The sequence below is a fragment of the Mesitornis unicolor genome, unplaced genomic scaffold, assembly GCF_000695765.1.
Source record: "Mesitornis unicolor isolate BGI_N332 unplaced genomic scaffold, ASM69576v1 scaffold28377, whole genome shotgun sequence".
Taxonomy (NCBI): Eukaryota; Metazoa; Chordata; class Aves; order Mesitornithiformes; family Mesitornithidae; genus Mesitornis; species Mesitornis unicolor.
The window spans coordinates 1-14,828 of NW_010197591.1; the positions used below are offsets into that span (position 1 = coordinate 1).

The 14,828-nt window shown below is 43.2% G+C and overlaps 1 protein-coding gene across 1 annotated transcript; it reads left to right on the top strand.

Moving 5' to 3' along the window:
- Window positions 1-421: 421 nt before the first annotated feature.
- Window positions 422-6,238, top strand: LOC104544092 (DDB1- and CUL4-associated factor 12-like; the record flags this gene model as incomplete). Its single annotated transcript, XM_010188849.1, has 3 exons — window positions 422-659; window positions 4,401-4,585; window positions 5,358-6,238. Coding segments are annotated over 3 exons (582 nt in total), but the record flags the coding sequence as incomplete, so codon positions are not given.
- Window positions 6,239-14,828: the final 8,590 nt, after the last annotated feature.

Below are 14,828 nucleotides of genomic sequence, written 5' to 3' on the forward strand. Positions count from 1 at the left end.
AGCTCCAGCCACTCGTCCCCAAGCCTGCAGATGTAGAGTATTGTGGATACTTGATAGCACTGTTCATAAAGGAAGCTACACTTACTTAAGTGTAATTGCAGATCAAACCCTGACATATCTGCGCTAGTGTATGAGGTAAGCTTTTCTTAGCTGAGAGCTGATGTCTGTGTACACCTGCTGAAGAAATAACAGCAGCTTAGAAAGATTTAAAACAACTTGCCAAAATGTTCATTGCTCTTTGCATAATACTTGACTTCAGCTTTTATAAATCTCAGTTTTGTTCAGATAAGGCATCCCATCTCCTTCAGGTTTTTTTCTCTGCGTCAGGTTGTTGCTTTTCTCTTAAAGTTCTGGTTTTGTGGTGTACTTATATTTTAGCTGTTGTTTGTTTGTTTTTTCACTGCATCTTCTTTGAACATAGCTTACAGAATTGCTCTATTACCATCCTGCTTTTTTTCTCGTAACATATGTTGATTTTTATTTCTTCTGTTTCCAGTTACTTTCCACAAAGTTGCCATACTGCAGGGAGAACGTTTGCTTGGCCTATGGTCAGGAGTGGTCAGTGTACGCAGTAGGATCACAGGCACACGTCTCCTTTCTGGATCCCAGGCAGCCTTCTCACAGTGTTAAATCCGTCTGTTCCAAAGAACGAGGCAGTGGTAAGAAAAAAAATGTGTACTTCAAATGATTTGTTTGCAGAAGTCGCTATTAAGACTGCAGTAAAATAAGCTTTTAATAAATAGGGAGGGTTTTTCGTATGATAGACTAAATCATTAATAGTATGTGTAGGTTTCGTTTTTATGACAGTTTTCCTTGAGCAACCAAAAAAAAATGTAAAAGCAACTTTGAAGTCTAATGATAGAAAACATTAGTGCTTTTATGATCAACTAAATTGCACACCATTCAGATATTACTGAACTTTTAGCAGTGTGCGTTTTATTTCTATGTATTTTTTACCATGTCTCATTCTGGTTTACTTCATCTCAAAGCAAATCTAGTCTTCGTACTTCATTTATGCTGTCTTTTCTTGCATTTTTCTCTGGGAATGGAAAAAAGCTTGTCTGCTCTGTGCTGTCATGTTGGGAGTCTGTGCTGTGAATGAATGCTTGCTTTGTAATTTTAAAGCCATGAGTTAGACTCTTAATTTTCAGTGTGTATTTGTTTGCTTTAAATATACAAAAGCTCACTCTTAAAAAAAAAAAAACAAAAAACAACAAAACAAACCGCACATGAATTTGCCAGTTCGGGTGCTGTTTCCCTTCTATGTGCATGCAGTACGTCACATTGAACCTTACACCAGGGCCAAGCGTGAGGGTTTGCTGGGTGCATGGGCTGTGATGCACGTTTTAAACCGTATTAATCCCAGACTAGTAAACTGCATTCCATGTTTAGCTTAGCTCTTGGCGTCATGTCCTCATCGGATGAGTTATCAAAAGAGAATGCATATAGGCAAGGATTAGGGAAGTTTTATTTATGTGGTTACTGGAGTTTTAACAGTGCTGTCCAGCTAAATGTTAGGATCTGCTCCTTTCAGATACAGAATAATTTTCTGTATGAGAAAAGATGTTTCACCAGCTTATCTTGTTACCTGAACATTTTACCAGAAACAGCCCTTGTCCTGACCCGCTGTCCCTGACGGCTCTGTCAAGGCCCTGACATTGTCACCCTTAAGTATCATAGGGAAGAAATACCGAGGCACTGGAGTGTGGTGCCCAGCGGGGCCTGAAAGCTTCTGCCTTGAGTATGCGATCATCCCTGCAGGGGTTGTGATCTATGTTTGGGTGGTGTCTCTGGGGCATCTCCAGTTCATGTCTGCAGAAAGCCGTTGTTCAGTGCTGTTTTCTTTTCTGCATAGTAGGTGGATTTCTTTTGTTTTGCCATGGTGTGGTGGAGGCACTCAGGAAGTAATATTAACTCTCAAAATAGTGTTTCAACTTTCTATTGATCCCAGTGGGACATGGAGTGGTGCAGTACCTTTGGAAAGTAGGCTGTTGATTTGTAGACTAAAATTTGGGTTGAATTTTAAATCCTTTCAAGTGTTAACCAAACATGATTTCAGCTTCCAAATGTCCCTGCTAAACATGGCAAGCCTACGTTAACTTGAGATCCTTAGTGCTGTATACAGAAGCAGGTCTGAGGAAGGTTGTCGCTCAGTAAGATTGGAACTGGTGCTGGTCTTTACCCAGTGTAACCCTGTCTGCTCTACGTGAGAAGGTAGCTAATGCTTTGTAGTGCATCTTGTAAGAGTTGCTTTTCTTAGCAGCTGTATGGGGAAGTGCAGGCCCTGGATCTGGTTTCCTATCTGCAAGAGTAACTGCTTTCTGCTCAGCTGGCATGCAGTGAAATGTGGTGTGCCCTTGACTTTATATCCTGAAGGCAGCAATGTTAATGTCAGGGACAGAGCTTGCACAGCATAGACTGTATCTGCCCCTTGTGTAGGGCACACTGCTGTGTCTTCACTTCCTTCTGAGATTTGCAGAGCCTCCCTGCCTCTCGGGAGTGAGAGTCAATTTGCTGGCCCAAATAGTCCAGGTCCACAAGTGGCAGAGTGCTGGCTGTGTTGGAGAGCTTACTGTGATCACTTTTAGGCATGGGTTGTGCTTTTAGTTTGATGGGAATGGTTAATCTGAGGTACTTCAGCCCTTTAGGAGTCATGTTGAAGTGCTGAACATCCTCTTAGTAGTGGGTATGTCACAGACTCCGTCAGTTAATTATTTTCTTATTAGAGAGAGATGCACAGGTTTTTTGCATTTTACAGCTTTTTATTAATAAATTCCACGGAAAAGTATATGCCATCTGCTTTAATACTTCATCACCTGTTTCTGTTAAGGAAGTGTTCTGCTGCGTTTCTTGTCAAGAGCACTTTTGGAGCAAAAATAAGAGGTCCTTTCTTGTGCTTTCTTTTTTATGCCTTTCTTCTGTTAACCAAGTGCTCTTGCTCATTACAGAGGGCTTTAAGGTTTCTGTATGTATTTGCCAGAGCCAAGCCCTTGTAATCGGGAGTGAGGCGGGAGGATGTCTCCAACTTGCTCGGATGCATTTGTAGTTCTCTGAATTCAAGTGGAGATTCTTATATTAATTTGGTAGCTCTAATTCAGCAGCTGTGAGACTTGCACTGTGATTTCCCACCTGTTAAGCCTGCAGCCAACACTTCAGCTCACATCCGGAGCACCGCAGCTTGGCCTTGCCTGTTCTGAGCGTTTGTCTCAGACGCTGGCGGAGGTGGAAGGACAGCAGTTGGCACGTGGATGTAGCTGGCATAACAACTCACTCCTCCCCCTGTTTGAATGCTTGTTTAGGGTGTAATTCAGTGGTACTTTAAAGAGGGCTTTAAAAGCCCTAGAGTTTATAACCTGGCATCATGTTGTGTAGGAAGGAAAAGCATAGACATGGCAGGGTTTAATCTGCATAGAAGGGTTGTTTGGGGTAGACTGCTTACACAGAACAAACCTTTTGCACAATAAATAGAGATGAGATGACAAGAACTTTTGCAAATTGCCAATTCCTACATACAGAATCTCCCCAAGACTGTTTCCAAGGAATCCTTGTTGAGCTGAGTCTGCAGGTTTAGTTTTTGTGAAAACAAAATGTACTCCTTTTACTCAATGTAATGGCATAACTGAATTGTGCAAAAACGTTTTGCTTGCACTGGAAACTTGCTGTAACTTCTCATGTGCTGGTGTAACAGGCTTGGTTAGGTTGTAGGATTACTAGTCTGTTTCCATGGCTGGGTGAAGTACTAAAAGTGCCAGCTACAAAAAGTAAGGTGTGTTTGTGTGAGAATATTTGAGTGGAGATAGCTTTGAAATTATTTAAGAGTCTGATCTATCTCAGCAGAAAAGTAACTAGCCATTATTATGGTTATACTTGCCTACAGCTGGCCTGTTGATCAGCTAAATGCACTTGTTGGCTGCTGGGACAGTGATTTTTCTCACGTAGTCGCTTATCGCAGCTTGGCAGAGAGCTGGATAGGGTGTGATCTCTCAGAGGAAACCAACGTGACGTTCTTTCCTCTGCTGCTGTGTACTCACTCGCGGTGTGCTCACTGAGAGGCTCGTGGCAGACAGAACAGAGCTGCTTTTGATCCTAAATGAGTTACGATCTTTGCTTACCTGGCAGAGCTGGGGCTTGCTGAGAGTGACGCTGCTTACTGCGCACCATCAGTGTAGCTGATGGCCTCAGAGGAGAAGGGGAGTAATATATGTAATTGAAGCTGCTGTTTCAACAGCATCCATGGGATTTGTCTGCACTGCTCCGTAGCAGTGGGCAAGCTTGTGTGTTGTGGTGAATACTAGTAGGTAGTTCCTCTTGAAGAAAACACAAGATATCAAGCAGCAGCACTCCCGAGCCAAAGCAGCCACCTTTCTTACTGTGTTGTATGTCCATTCTCTGTTTGACAGGTATTCGATCAGTGAGCTTCTACGAGCACATCATCACAGTGGGAACAGGGCAAGGCTCCTTATTGTTCTACGATATCAGAGCCCAGAGGTTCCTGGATGAGAAGCCTCCACGTGCCTGCTACGGACACAAGCAGAAATTAGGAGGAAGTGAAATTTTGAAGCTGACTACTGGGAAAGGCTGGCTGGTGAGTGGCCTGTAGCTGTAGGTGACCTTTTGCACGGAGTGCCTTAGGGCTCAAAGCAGTTCTTTTTGAAGTAATGGGAGCTATTATATGAAACGCTTCCTAGCAAAACATTGATCATGTAACTGGTAGCTGTAATGATGAAAAGCAAGAGGTTCTGCAGATTTGCTTTCCACAAAAGCTTAATGAAAGGGTATTGAATGGTTGGTTGCTTGAGTCTAAGGCATACTGACTACTTTTCTTGTTCACTGATTCGTGAATGAACTAGATTTTATATCATTTTGTTTTCGAATGTAATCTATCTTCCAGTTTTCAGAACCTCAAACAAAATACGTTGTCTTTCTTCAAAAACATAGTACTGTAACGTGGTACTTGGAGAGATTTAATTTAATGGTGTGCAATTTTAGCAACTGTAGCTTCCTGAAGTACTGCCACAGCAGATGCTTGAGTTCGATTTCTTGTAGGTTATCACAAAGCAGTTAATGGCTCTTTTTTAACTTCTCTCCATTATGTTTTCTATCATTGTGATGTAATTTTATAAACTAATTAAACTTGGTGTCTTACCTACTCTTCCCCTTCACCCCTACATTTGGCCCAAATGTCCTCACAGAAAGCTTCAGGACAACTCTGGTATCTTCAGGTTGATCTGTCTGAAGCTTCAGGAAGTATTAACAGAAAAGTCCCTTTTTAGGCTCTGGAAGCTACCTTTAGCTTTTGTGAAACAAGGTTTTGGATTTGTTTGGCAACAATAACAATCTAAACTTTCCTTTAACAGAATCATGATGAAACCTGGAGGAATTATTTTTCTGACATAAATTTCTTCCCAAATGCTGTTTACACCCACTGCTATGACTTATCTGGAACAAAACTCTTTGTGGCAGGAGGCCCCCTTCCATCCGGACTTCACGGGAACTACGCTGGTCTCTGGAGCTAATGACAGCTCTTTATAAATGCTGATCTTTACACAGATTTCCACTCTTCTTTTCCTTTTTTTAACAACAGAATTGTGTGACACCATTGATTTCTGGTTTAAATGCAAGTTACTTTTTGGCAGAGTTTTCTGTTGGTCTCCAACAGTTTTGTACATCTTTTTGAACCAGTTCTTTGTTTCAACCTCCTTGATCCTTTATATGAAGGGTTTTTGAAATCCCTTTTTATTGTATTTACTCCAAATGACTCTTCCTCCACGTTTAGGCTGTCCTGGCCATGTTCCCCCTCCCCTCCTTTGCTGTGAGGTAGGATTCCTTTCTTATAGAGTGGTTGCTCCTGGGCTTTCTGTGAAAGTCTAGGGGCTGCGTGTGTGCAGGTACTTTGTGTCAGTTACATTACCTGGAGTGAGGACTACTTGTAATTAAAAAATATTAAAGTTATTTATAAGAGATAAGCTACTACTTTATCTGCAGAGCCTGGCCCTGGCCTGGGTTGATCTTATTTTTTAAAAGTACAAGTCTAATGACACTGTTTATACATAGAGGAATATGGTAATTTTAAGTTGTACTCATTGGAGCCCAGGGACAGATTATCCAGGGGTATTGCCCGTCAAGCCCAAACTGCAGGACTGCAGGAGTTCTCAAAAGTGCATTTGTAGTTGTAATTTTCAGCAGTGTCAGGAGCAAAAATTGATTTTTCTGTTCCTTCTCTGCCTGTCCCAGGTATCGGCTTGCACAACTGGAGTTTGCGTAGGCTGTTCTGCTGTGTGGCTATTGCAGGGTGACATTACATTGAGGGCCCACAGAGATGCTGAGAGGAAATGGCCCTAGGGACATGAGTGTTCTTGTCATTCAAAATGAACTACGTCTATCCGTTTTCCAGATGAGCCAATCTTCCTGAGCATGCTGCTGCAGTAGCTTATGGGTTCTTCATTAACTGCCTAAAACCCAGGATTTTTTTATGTCCCAGGATGTGGAAACTTTTCTCATTTTAGCTGTTTTGTTGTTCATCTCTCTTAATAAGCTAATGGAATAAATAAATAAACTCTTGCTTTATTTCTCCAACGTTGAAGAGTGCATCTCAAACTTCACTAATGCAGGCTAGAAGCTTTCCATGTAGCAGGATAACTTGCTGTTAGCTAACACTGCGCTAGCATCTGCTGTCATCCTGCTTGCTCTGCAGAAGAGGCTCGGTGTTTTCCCAAATCCCCTGCTGCCTTCTGCATTCAAACTCCCTCGAGCTTCACGTGGGACTGGGCAGGGAGAATAGGTCTGATTCCCCTCAGGTCCAGCTGTGAAGCGTGTGCATTCCAGGGTGATGGTCTCATCATCATTACCATCATACCCAGCTGAAAGGCAAGGACTCCACGGTGCTCCTCCTACCCTCCTGGCAGGCACCAGACTCAGCTTGTTACTGATACCTCTGTCCTCTGCTGGGATGAGTGCCTTTTCCCTGCCCCTGTCACCAGTGGAGCAGAATGTGCCTGTACCTCACTGCACTGGTGCCGCATGGGCAGTTGGTTGAAGCTGAGAAGAAAGACAAGGCTGGGCCATGCTCTGCTCTCCTGTCTCTGCTGGAGATCACAGCCACCACTGCAGAGTAGCCCCAGTCTCTTAGGCAGTTCCTGCCAGACTGCCTGAAGCTAGTCTGCATGTGTCCTTGCAGTCCCTCTTGTCTTTGACCTCAGTATCTTTATCAGTAACGCCAAGCAGTGAGACTCAGGCCTGATTTCCAGTTGGTAGTGGAGACTTGGATGGAAATCCTGCTAGGGATGCAGTTCTGTCCCATCTAGGTAGAAATCCAGGCAAGAGAACACCTCTCCCAAATGTGCACCAGCCTCAGAAGTATAATTTACTGAGCACTGACATGGGTGCTTGTAGCATTTCATAATTCTACTTTCCTTTTGGGTTTGTTGCTTAAACTGAATCAATTCACAGCGCTGCATATGTGGCTATTCAGGCTTTTCTCTGAAAAGGGGCAAATTATATACCATGGGGTAGCAAAGGAGCTCTCAGTTTAGAGTTGTTCATCGTTTTTTAAAGATGTTATAATGGTGCCAGTGTTGTTCTGTTCTTGTTGTTAAGTATGTCAGGATCCTCCTCCAGCTACTGTGTAAGATCATTCTGTCACAGAGAACATGTTTTGCTTAGGGTTTTTTATTTGTGCTTTGTTTGAGGTGATGCTCTCCTTTTTAAAGAAGCTAGACCCTTGAGCATCCTCCAGTTCTGCTGAAACAACAGTTACTGGTTAGGCACTTAGTGTCACCAGTGCCAAAGGAAAACTCCTGGTCTGGAAATCCCAGCCCTGATGTTTGTCTGTTGGAGCATATCGCAGGTCTGGGTGAGGGGACAAAAAGGCTATTTGTATGGCTTCAGCTTCAGCCTCAAACATGGAGGCTGCTCTCCCTACAGAGTCAGCAGAGTGTCTAGGTTTTTGAAGAGACATCCCTGGAAATAGTTCCTTGCTGCTGACTCTTATTTCCTCACGTTACCTCAGTGTGTGGTCCTAAAGCCTGGTAGTGTGAGTGCCCTTCTCCTTTTTTTTTTTTTCCCATAAAAAGCTTTGGACAATTCTCAGAAGAATCTGGAAAAGTATGTGAAATTCCTAAATTTTCACATGCTTCTGTGTATTCCGCTTTCAGGGTGCTTTTTTGTGAAGATTGCTCCTCATGGGGAGGGAGCCATCCTTGTTGTTGTATGAAAATTACCCCTGAAAACTGGAAACAAACCAGATAGTGCTGCAAGCACGCAAACAAATTGGGCCAGAGAACTTAATTTCTAGCCTGTTTCAGTGGTTTTAAGTGGTTGTAGATGTACTGCTACATCTGTAGTGATACAGGTGTTTCAGAGTATTTTGTGGTTGGTCATATGTCACTTCTGGTCCAGTTGGCATTAGAAACTGAGGCAGAAAAAGGTGGTCATATGCCAACTGTGCAAAGATAAGTGATAGGAGAAATAGGAGAAAAAGCCAGATTTTCTTCCTTGAATTGATTTTGTTGCTCTGTTGGGTTAGATCCCAAAATTGAAATCCAGAATAATGGTGAGAAACGCAGGGGTTTCCCGCTGACGTGCAGGGATGGCTGTACAGGAGGGAACCTCTGATCTCCACATAGAGGTGAGTTGGGTGCACCCCACTGCTCACATCAGAAACACCCCCTGCAGTGGATGGAGTTCAGTCCAGTGGCTGCACTTCAGTAGCTTCTTGAACAGCTCAGCGTGCTTGGCTGACACCCAGTGGCATGCACATTTTCAGACCTTATCTTTTCCTGTGTTTCTTAGTGATTTCTCTCCCTTGCTCTTTCCTGCGCTCCCAAGTTGTCCTGTTTGGGGTTGCCTCCTTCACCCCAAACCACCCCAGTCTATACTGTAGCAATACTGTACTTGCAGAGGTGCCCTCTGTCGACCAGAAATAGACTTGCTGGCATTTTGTCAAGGCATGCTTGAGCCCTTCAGTTTGCTTTATTTTAGACTGGACAGACCTTTGAGGCTGGCTCAGGCTGTAGAACTGGGCAATTGCCCTTGTACGTGTTTGACTGATGAGATTACACAGTCATGGTCTGTTTGTGGGGAGAAACAGACTCTGGTTTATCTCGCATTTGGCACATGAAGGAGAGAAAATAACTTTAATCATAACAGATCTTCGGACTTTTCTTCCTGCTATTGACTTTTCAGTTATATGGGATCTTTTGTGCTGCTGGTGAGTGTAGGAAGCAGTTAATTTTACTGCTCAGCTTTTTTCAGTAGACTACCATGTTAGTTTGGATATCTTTGGGTATTGCTTTTTCAGTCTTCATAACCGCAGGTAATCAAACTATTGACTTAATTATAGGTTTGGTAATACCCAGCTTGTATGTACTGGGTAGGAACCCATCAGTAGCAGTTGGTTGTTATGTGATGGACATTCCTAAGGAAGCAGAAGCTACTGTGCAGTGTGGACTTCAGCACAGCAATGAGGGTGGTGCTCACCTTTACCAAACACCCAATTCCTGGTAATTCCTCCAGTTTTCTCCCTTGTACAGTCAAGTCAGGGAGAATAGCTAGTGCTCTTCTCGGGTGATTCCTGGTATTGTGGTAAAGAAGTGAGTCCATTTGTTTGGTTCCTTCATCAGCGCTGCTGGTGTTAGTCCAAGGTGAGTAAATTACCAAAGAATAGTTAATAGGTGTTCCTAGTCTCAGTTGTTCCTTTTCCACATAGATCCATTTTTAAGATTCATTGCAAGAGTCCGCAGTGATCTTACTGAACTTAGTCTGTCCACAAGGGTTGCATTCACACTGTGGGTGACCCTTGTGACTCCCTTAAATAGGGGGACTCCTGAACTTCATTATGGGGATATATTTGCTGCCTCCATTTGCTGGGCAGCTTTTTGTATCTTGGGGATTAAGATAACTACGCATCAGTTGTTCTCCAGAACTTCGTCCTCTTCCTTCACTTGAGCACTTGCTTTGTATATAGTTTGCGGATGCAGAGTTAACAGATTAAAAGTTATGATCCAGCTATGTCGAGTGGTGGTTTGGTGTCTTAATTTCTGCCCCTCTGCTGAGAGGCACTTACTGACCTTGTGAACTGTTGTCCCTCACTGGTGCAGATGTGAAATAAAGAAGGCTTGCCTGGACCCTTCACAGAGTTCACCTCTTTTCTTTGCAAGAAACCAAGAACAGGTGGGCTGTCAGTTGCTGCATCTCAGCAAAGCAGCAGCATCTTTCAGCAGCCAGGTGGGAGCTGAGATCTGTTTGTGGTGGTCTGATACCCTTTTTTTCCACAAACTCACTTTTCCAAGGTGTCTGAGAGGTTCTTATTGAGCTTCTGTCACAATTGCTGCTATGACTAAATTACTGAGCTGGTGTACAGCTCATTCCTAGGAGCACTGTTGCAGAGCTGTCTGTGATCCAGGCAGAGCTGATCTCTGGCCAGCACATACTGAGCCCTGGGCTCCTGTGCTAGTCAAGCACACACTCTAGCTTAAAGCCAAGTGAAAATCCCCATGTGCACCGCTGGCCACTGCACAGCCAGAGCCCATGGTGTGACCTCAACTTAAAATGCATTTCTGAGTGTGGCAGTGCCTTCAGTAACTTATTTGAAAGTCTCTGAAGCACAGGCACCAGGAGTTTGTCCATGTTGCGGGGACAGGGGAGAGCGGAAAGGAGAATAGAGTCACATCTTGTCTGAAGGAATCTCCTGTGTGTGCTCTCCCTTGTCTCTGCAAGCGGGCACTTTGGTGTGTGGTGAGGATGGGCAAGGGGGCACAAGGGAAAAGGTGAAAGCCCAGCAGTGTTTGGTACTGCTCTCAGGACTCCTGAGGAATTTAAAAACATAGGGGGGATACTTGTTCATTGCTCAGGAGGTACTTGTGAAAGGGCTTAATCAGAAATATTTTCAGAGAGATAAAATATAAATAACCCTGCCATTCTTGTTTCTTCATGTTAATTTTCAAGGATTTAAATTAGGAGATATCTTTTTGCTTGTGATGCTGGGTTTCTTTATCAAAACCATGTAGTACTTGGTTAATTAAATGAATGCTCTTGACAGAAAGGAATCTTACCAATTAAAAATTGAGTGACATTGTTTAGTATCCTATGGGGAGCAGTATGGTCTTAAGTGCACACATCTAAAACAGGGTGCCAGGTTTGCAGGAAAATGTGGGCTGCCTGACCATTTCTGTACCCCAAAACTCATAAACTAAAACACTTGATTGTATACAAATTCTGGTCATTGGACTGAAACTGAGAGGGTGTGTAAATACCCTTACATTGCAGTACAATGTCTTTATAGTCCCAGATGTTGATTCTTTGACCTCAGAAAAAAATCTAGGTGTCAATATATTGTTTTCTGAGGAATTGCTTTTCTAGATTCCCTTGATAAAGGGGAAAATTCAGGTGCTGAATCGTAAAATATCATTAAACTTGTACTTTTTATTTGCCCATTCACTTGGTCTCCTTTCCTTTTCAAGGCCTCCCACAGTCTCAGGGTATAGAAATCACTATGACTCATCCAAATAATACCGAAAAGGGACCAACCAGAGGTTAATGTGCCTTCCCCTTCTGGTACCTTGATCTTTGTAAAGTTATCTCACAAACTCATCACTGTCTTGGGGCTGAGTACACGCGTTGTCTTTTTCTAAGATGTACGTGTTGAAGTTGCAACAGGTTTGTACTGTTACTTGTGACTTGTTCCATTTGTTTTAGGATGTGGTGTAGGCACAAATCAATGCACTGGTTTGTCTTGGGATCAGTCTTACCTGTGACATCTATCAGTGCTTGCTTGTATGTTAATGTGTACACAAATGCTGGATCTTCCCCCTTGCCTATGATGTACTTGTATATGATGCACAAAATACACAAGGTGTTTTAAAATGTATGGTGATCACAACTTGTTGCCTGAGGGTAGGATGTCCTACAGTTAACTGGTTTTAATGTTGGTTTTGTTGTGGTTTTTTTTCAAATATATTTAATAAGATCCAAAGCCTTGGGGAAAAAAAGATCAGGACTTGCTGATACCTGCTGGCTTTTGTTCTGAATCTGGAGTCTGATGTTTGTTAACAACTTTTGCAGTTCTACCCATTTAACAGAGCCTTTCTCAGCTTACTGTTTCTGTTGTGAGCTGTGTCAGAAACAGCACTGGATCCTGAACTACATCAGAAGCTGTCAAATGAAGTAGTAACAGCTCTCTTCAAATGTTGCAGTGCACATTTTTAACTGTAAGGTAAAACTGCTGAAAATTATTGACACAGCTGGCAAATGGAAGAGTGGGAAATGGCAGACAGCCTGTCTGCACATGGGGCTCAGTGTTCAGAGGTACCTTGTAAATTGTTTCTCCTCTCCACAAAGTTGTTTGGTTTGGGTTTTTCTGTTTGTTTTCCAATACAAAGACATTACATGTTTGGCTTTGTTTTCCGAATTGGCAAAGGATATCTTTGTTCTTAAACTGACATCTGGAATTTGGGCTGAGTGTCTGTCTCTTACGCATATAGCGAAGGATGCTGTGATTGATACAAGATGTCCCTTTGCAGCTGTACAGTTAATTTCATCATAAGAGCATGGAAACAGGAAACCTTCGTCGCTGTCTGTGACCTTCAATGGACATGCATATCTGAAGTGATAATACGATTAACTGAAGTACAGTACTGCATTCTGTTGATCCATGAGGCCACCTTTGTTTTTAGAATCAGCAGGATTAGTCATCAGTGTATTTAAGTTAATAGATGCTCAAGGAGCTCTAATGTGTGTGTATTTCCTGTACTAACTGAATCTGGAGTTTTCTTTTTAGTTCTTCCTAACTTTGCATTTTTTTCAAATTCAGTGAGGTCCTGTTTTTATCACAGAGTAGAACAGATGGGTTTAACTTTGTTTTGTAACCCTTCACACCTTTTCTTCCTAGTTCACCTTTAACAGTCAGTTTAAAGCTGCTTGCCTAGTCTGAAAAATACCAAGTAATAATAAAAAGAAAACCTGTAGCCCGCTGTAGAAAGACCGCTCTGTGCTTTTACCATAAACCAGTGTCTGGCTGGCTGCCTCCGCAGTGAAGACTCCACTCCACTCCTGTGCAGTCTACAGAAGCTGAAATTCTCTCACATCTGTATTGTGCAGTGGATGTCACAGATGAGGAGGAGGTGGTGGTGTGCTGCATCTGCACGCAGTGTGTTGGTTAAACTGATCAGTGGTGGGTTAGTCAAACAGAATTGGCATCTCTGGCTGCTACTCAGTGTCATAACTAAAAACTGCATTGAGGGCAAAACCAGGAGGGTGCATCACTGACTTTCTGCTGACCTGATACCATTTAAAGGCTTTCTCCACAGATTTTTTTTTTTCTTTTGCATATTTGTTGAATTATGAAAAATCTGCTCCAGTAGTGCTCTGAGCTAAACTCATAACCCTGTGCTCAAAAGGCAAAAGTTATTGTAATGAGGTTTGGCCAGCAGTGGTGGCAAGGGCGGGCTACGCTCAGAGATGAGCTGGCAATGAGCAGTAGAAGCCTTGAGGGTTTGTGCTGTCATGCCTCATGCTCATGCAAGTGCAGATTAGTTGCTCTGAGAGCTTGTGAAACTGCTGGTCATTCCTCTTCGGGTGAGATGTGAAGATGACATGGGGAAGAGCCACTTTCCTCAGCAGTCACTCACTCTCCCCCTCATCACTCGAGGTTACTGATGCCCTTCTCACTGTTTTTGTGACTGACTACAACCAGTGTGCTTTACAGCTGCCGCCTCCACCTGCATCCTGCTGGGATGATGGAGTGAAGGGGCTTTGTCTGCAGCTCCCTCCACCTGGCTGGTGAACCAGCAGGAGCTGTATGTGCAGGGAGGTAACGGGCCAGCTGGGATTTACAGCTTCAGTTGGCTGCTCTGGACATCTCTCAAGTGTAGGTGTGATGGTGGGACCATTACAAGAAGGTCTGGATGAGTAACTTCTAACAGGCTCTGTCACTCTGGTTCAAAATGCTCTGTCTCCATTCTCAGCCTCTTGTCCCAGCCTTGCTCCCGTCTTGCCACTCTCTGCCCCTCAGGACCTGAGTGAGTTCCCTGTCCTAATTCAGGTACCAGTTCTGCAGAGCACCTGTTTTAGTCCTCCTGCAGTTTACTGGCTTAGGCAGTAGCTTACTGAACTAGGGCCTTGCTCACAGTCTCCCCATTCAACAGACTCAGTCCTGGATACTCCTGGACTGGTATCCCCCTTTAGTCAGAAGGGTTTTGCTCCAAATTCATTCCTGTTCCATTAAGACGTTGATTCCTGTACTGGTTATTTCAACTCAGTAAACTTTAATTTTCTCATTGTTTATTCTAAGGTTCACCACATATGTATGAAATCCTACTGGTGTTTTCAGCTCTTCTGAACATGGTACAGGAGCCCACCCTGTGAGGCATCAGAATTATTTGTCCACTTCCGAGGAGCACAGAAACAAGGCTCTGTTACACAAACCCCAGTTTTAGGGAGGAAAAGCAGCTGCATACACACAAGTAGGAAGGTATCTCAGGGTAGAAGCAGCGAGGGAGCAGATTAAGAATTTTGAATAGAAGAACAGTAACTGAGTTTTTTTTGGTTGTGGTTTTTTTTTTTTAAATGCTTTAACAGGTTCTCATCCACAGAACATTGCAATGTAAACTGGGGTTTTCTGTTCATAAATGCAAAATGTGCCTCTCAACTATAATGCAAAAGTCAGTCTCTGTTTGCAACGGAAGAAGTTTAACTGAAGACTGATTTAATGTGTTTCTCACTCTTATGTGTAATCATCCACACAGCAGTCCTTGCTGGTCTTTTGAAGCACCATACAGCACTACCCCTATTTAAAAGCAAAATGGGGATGGCATTGAGCAGTGGAACCTGCT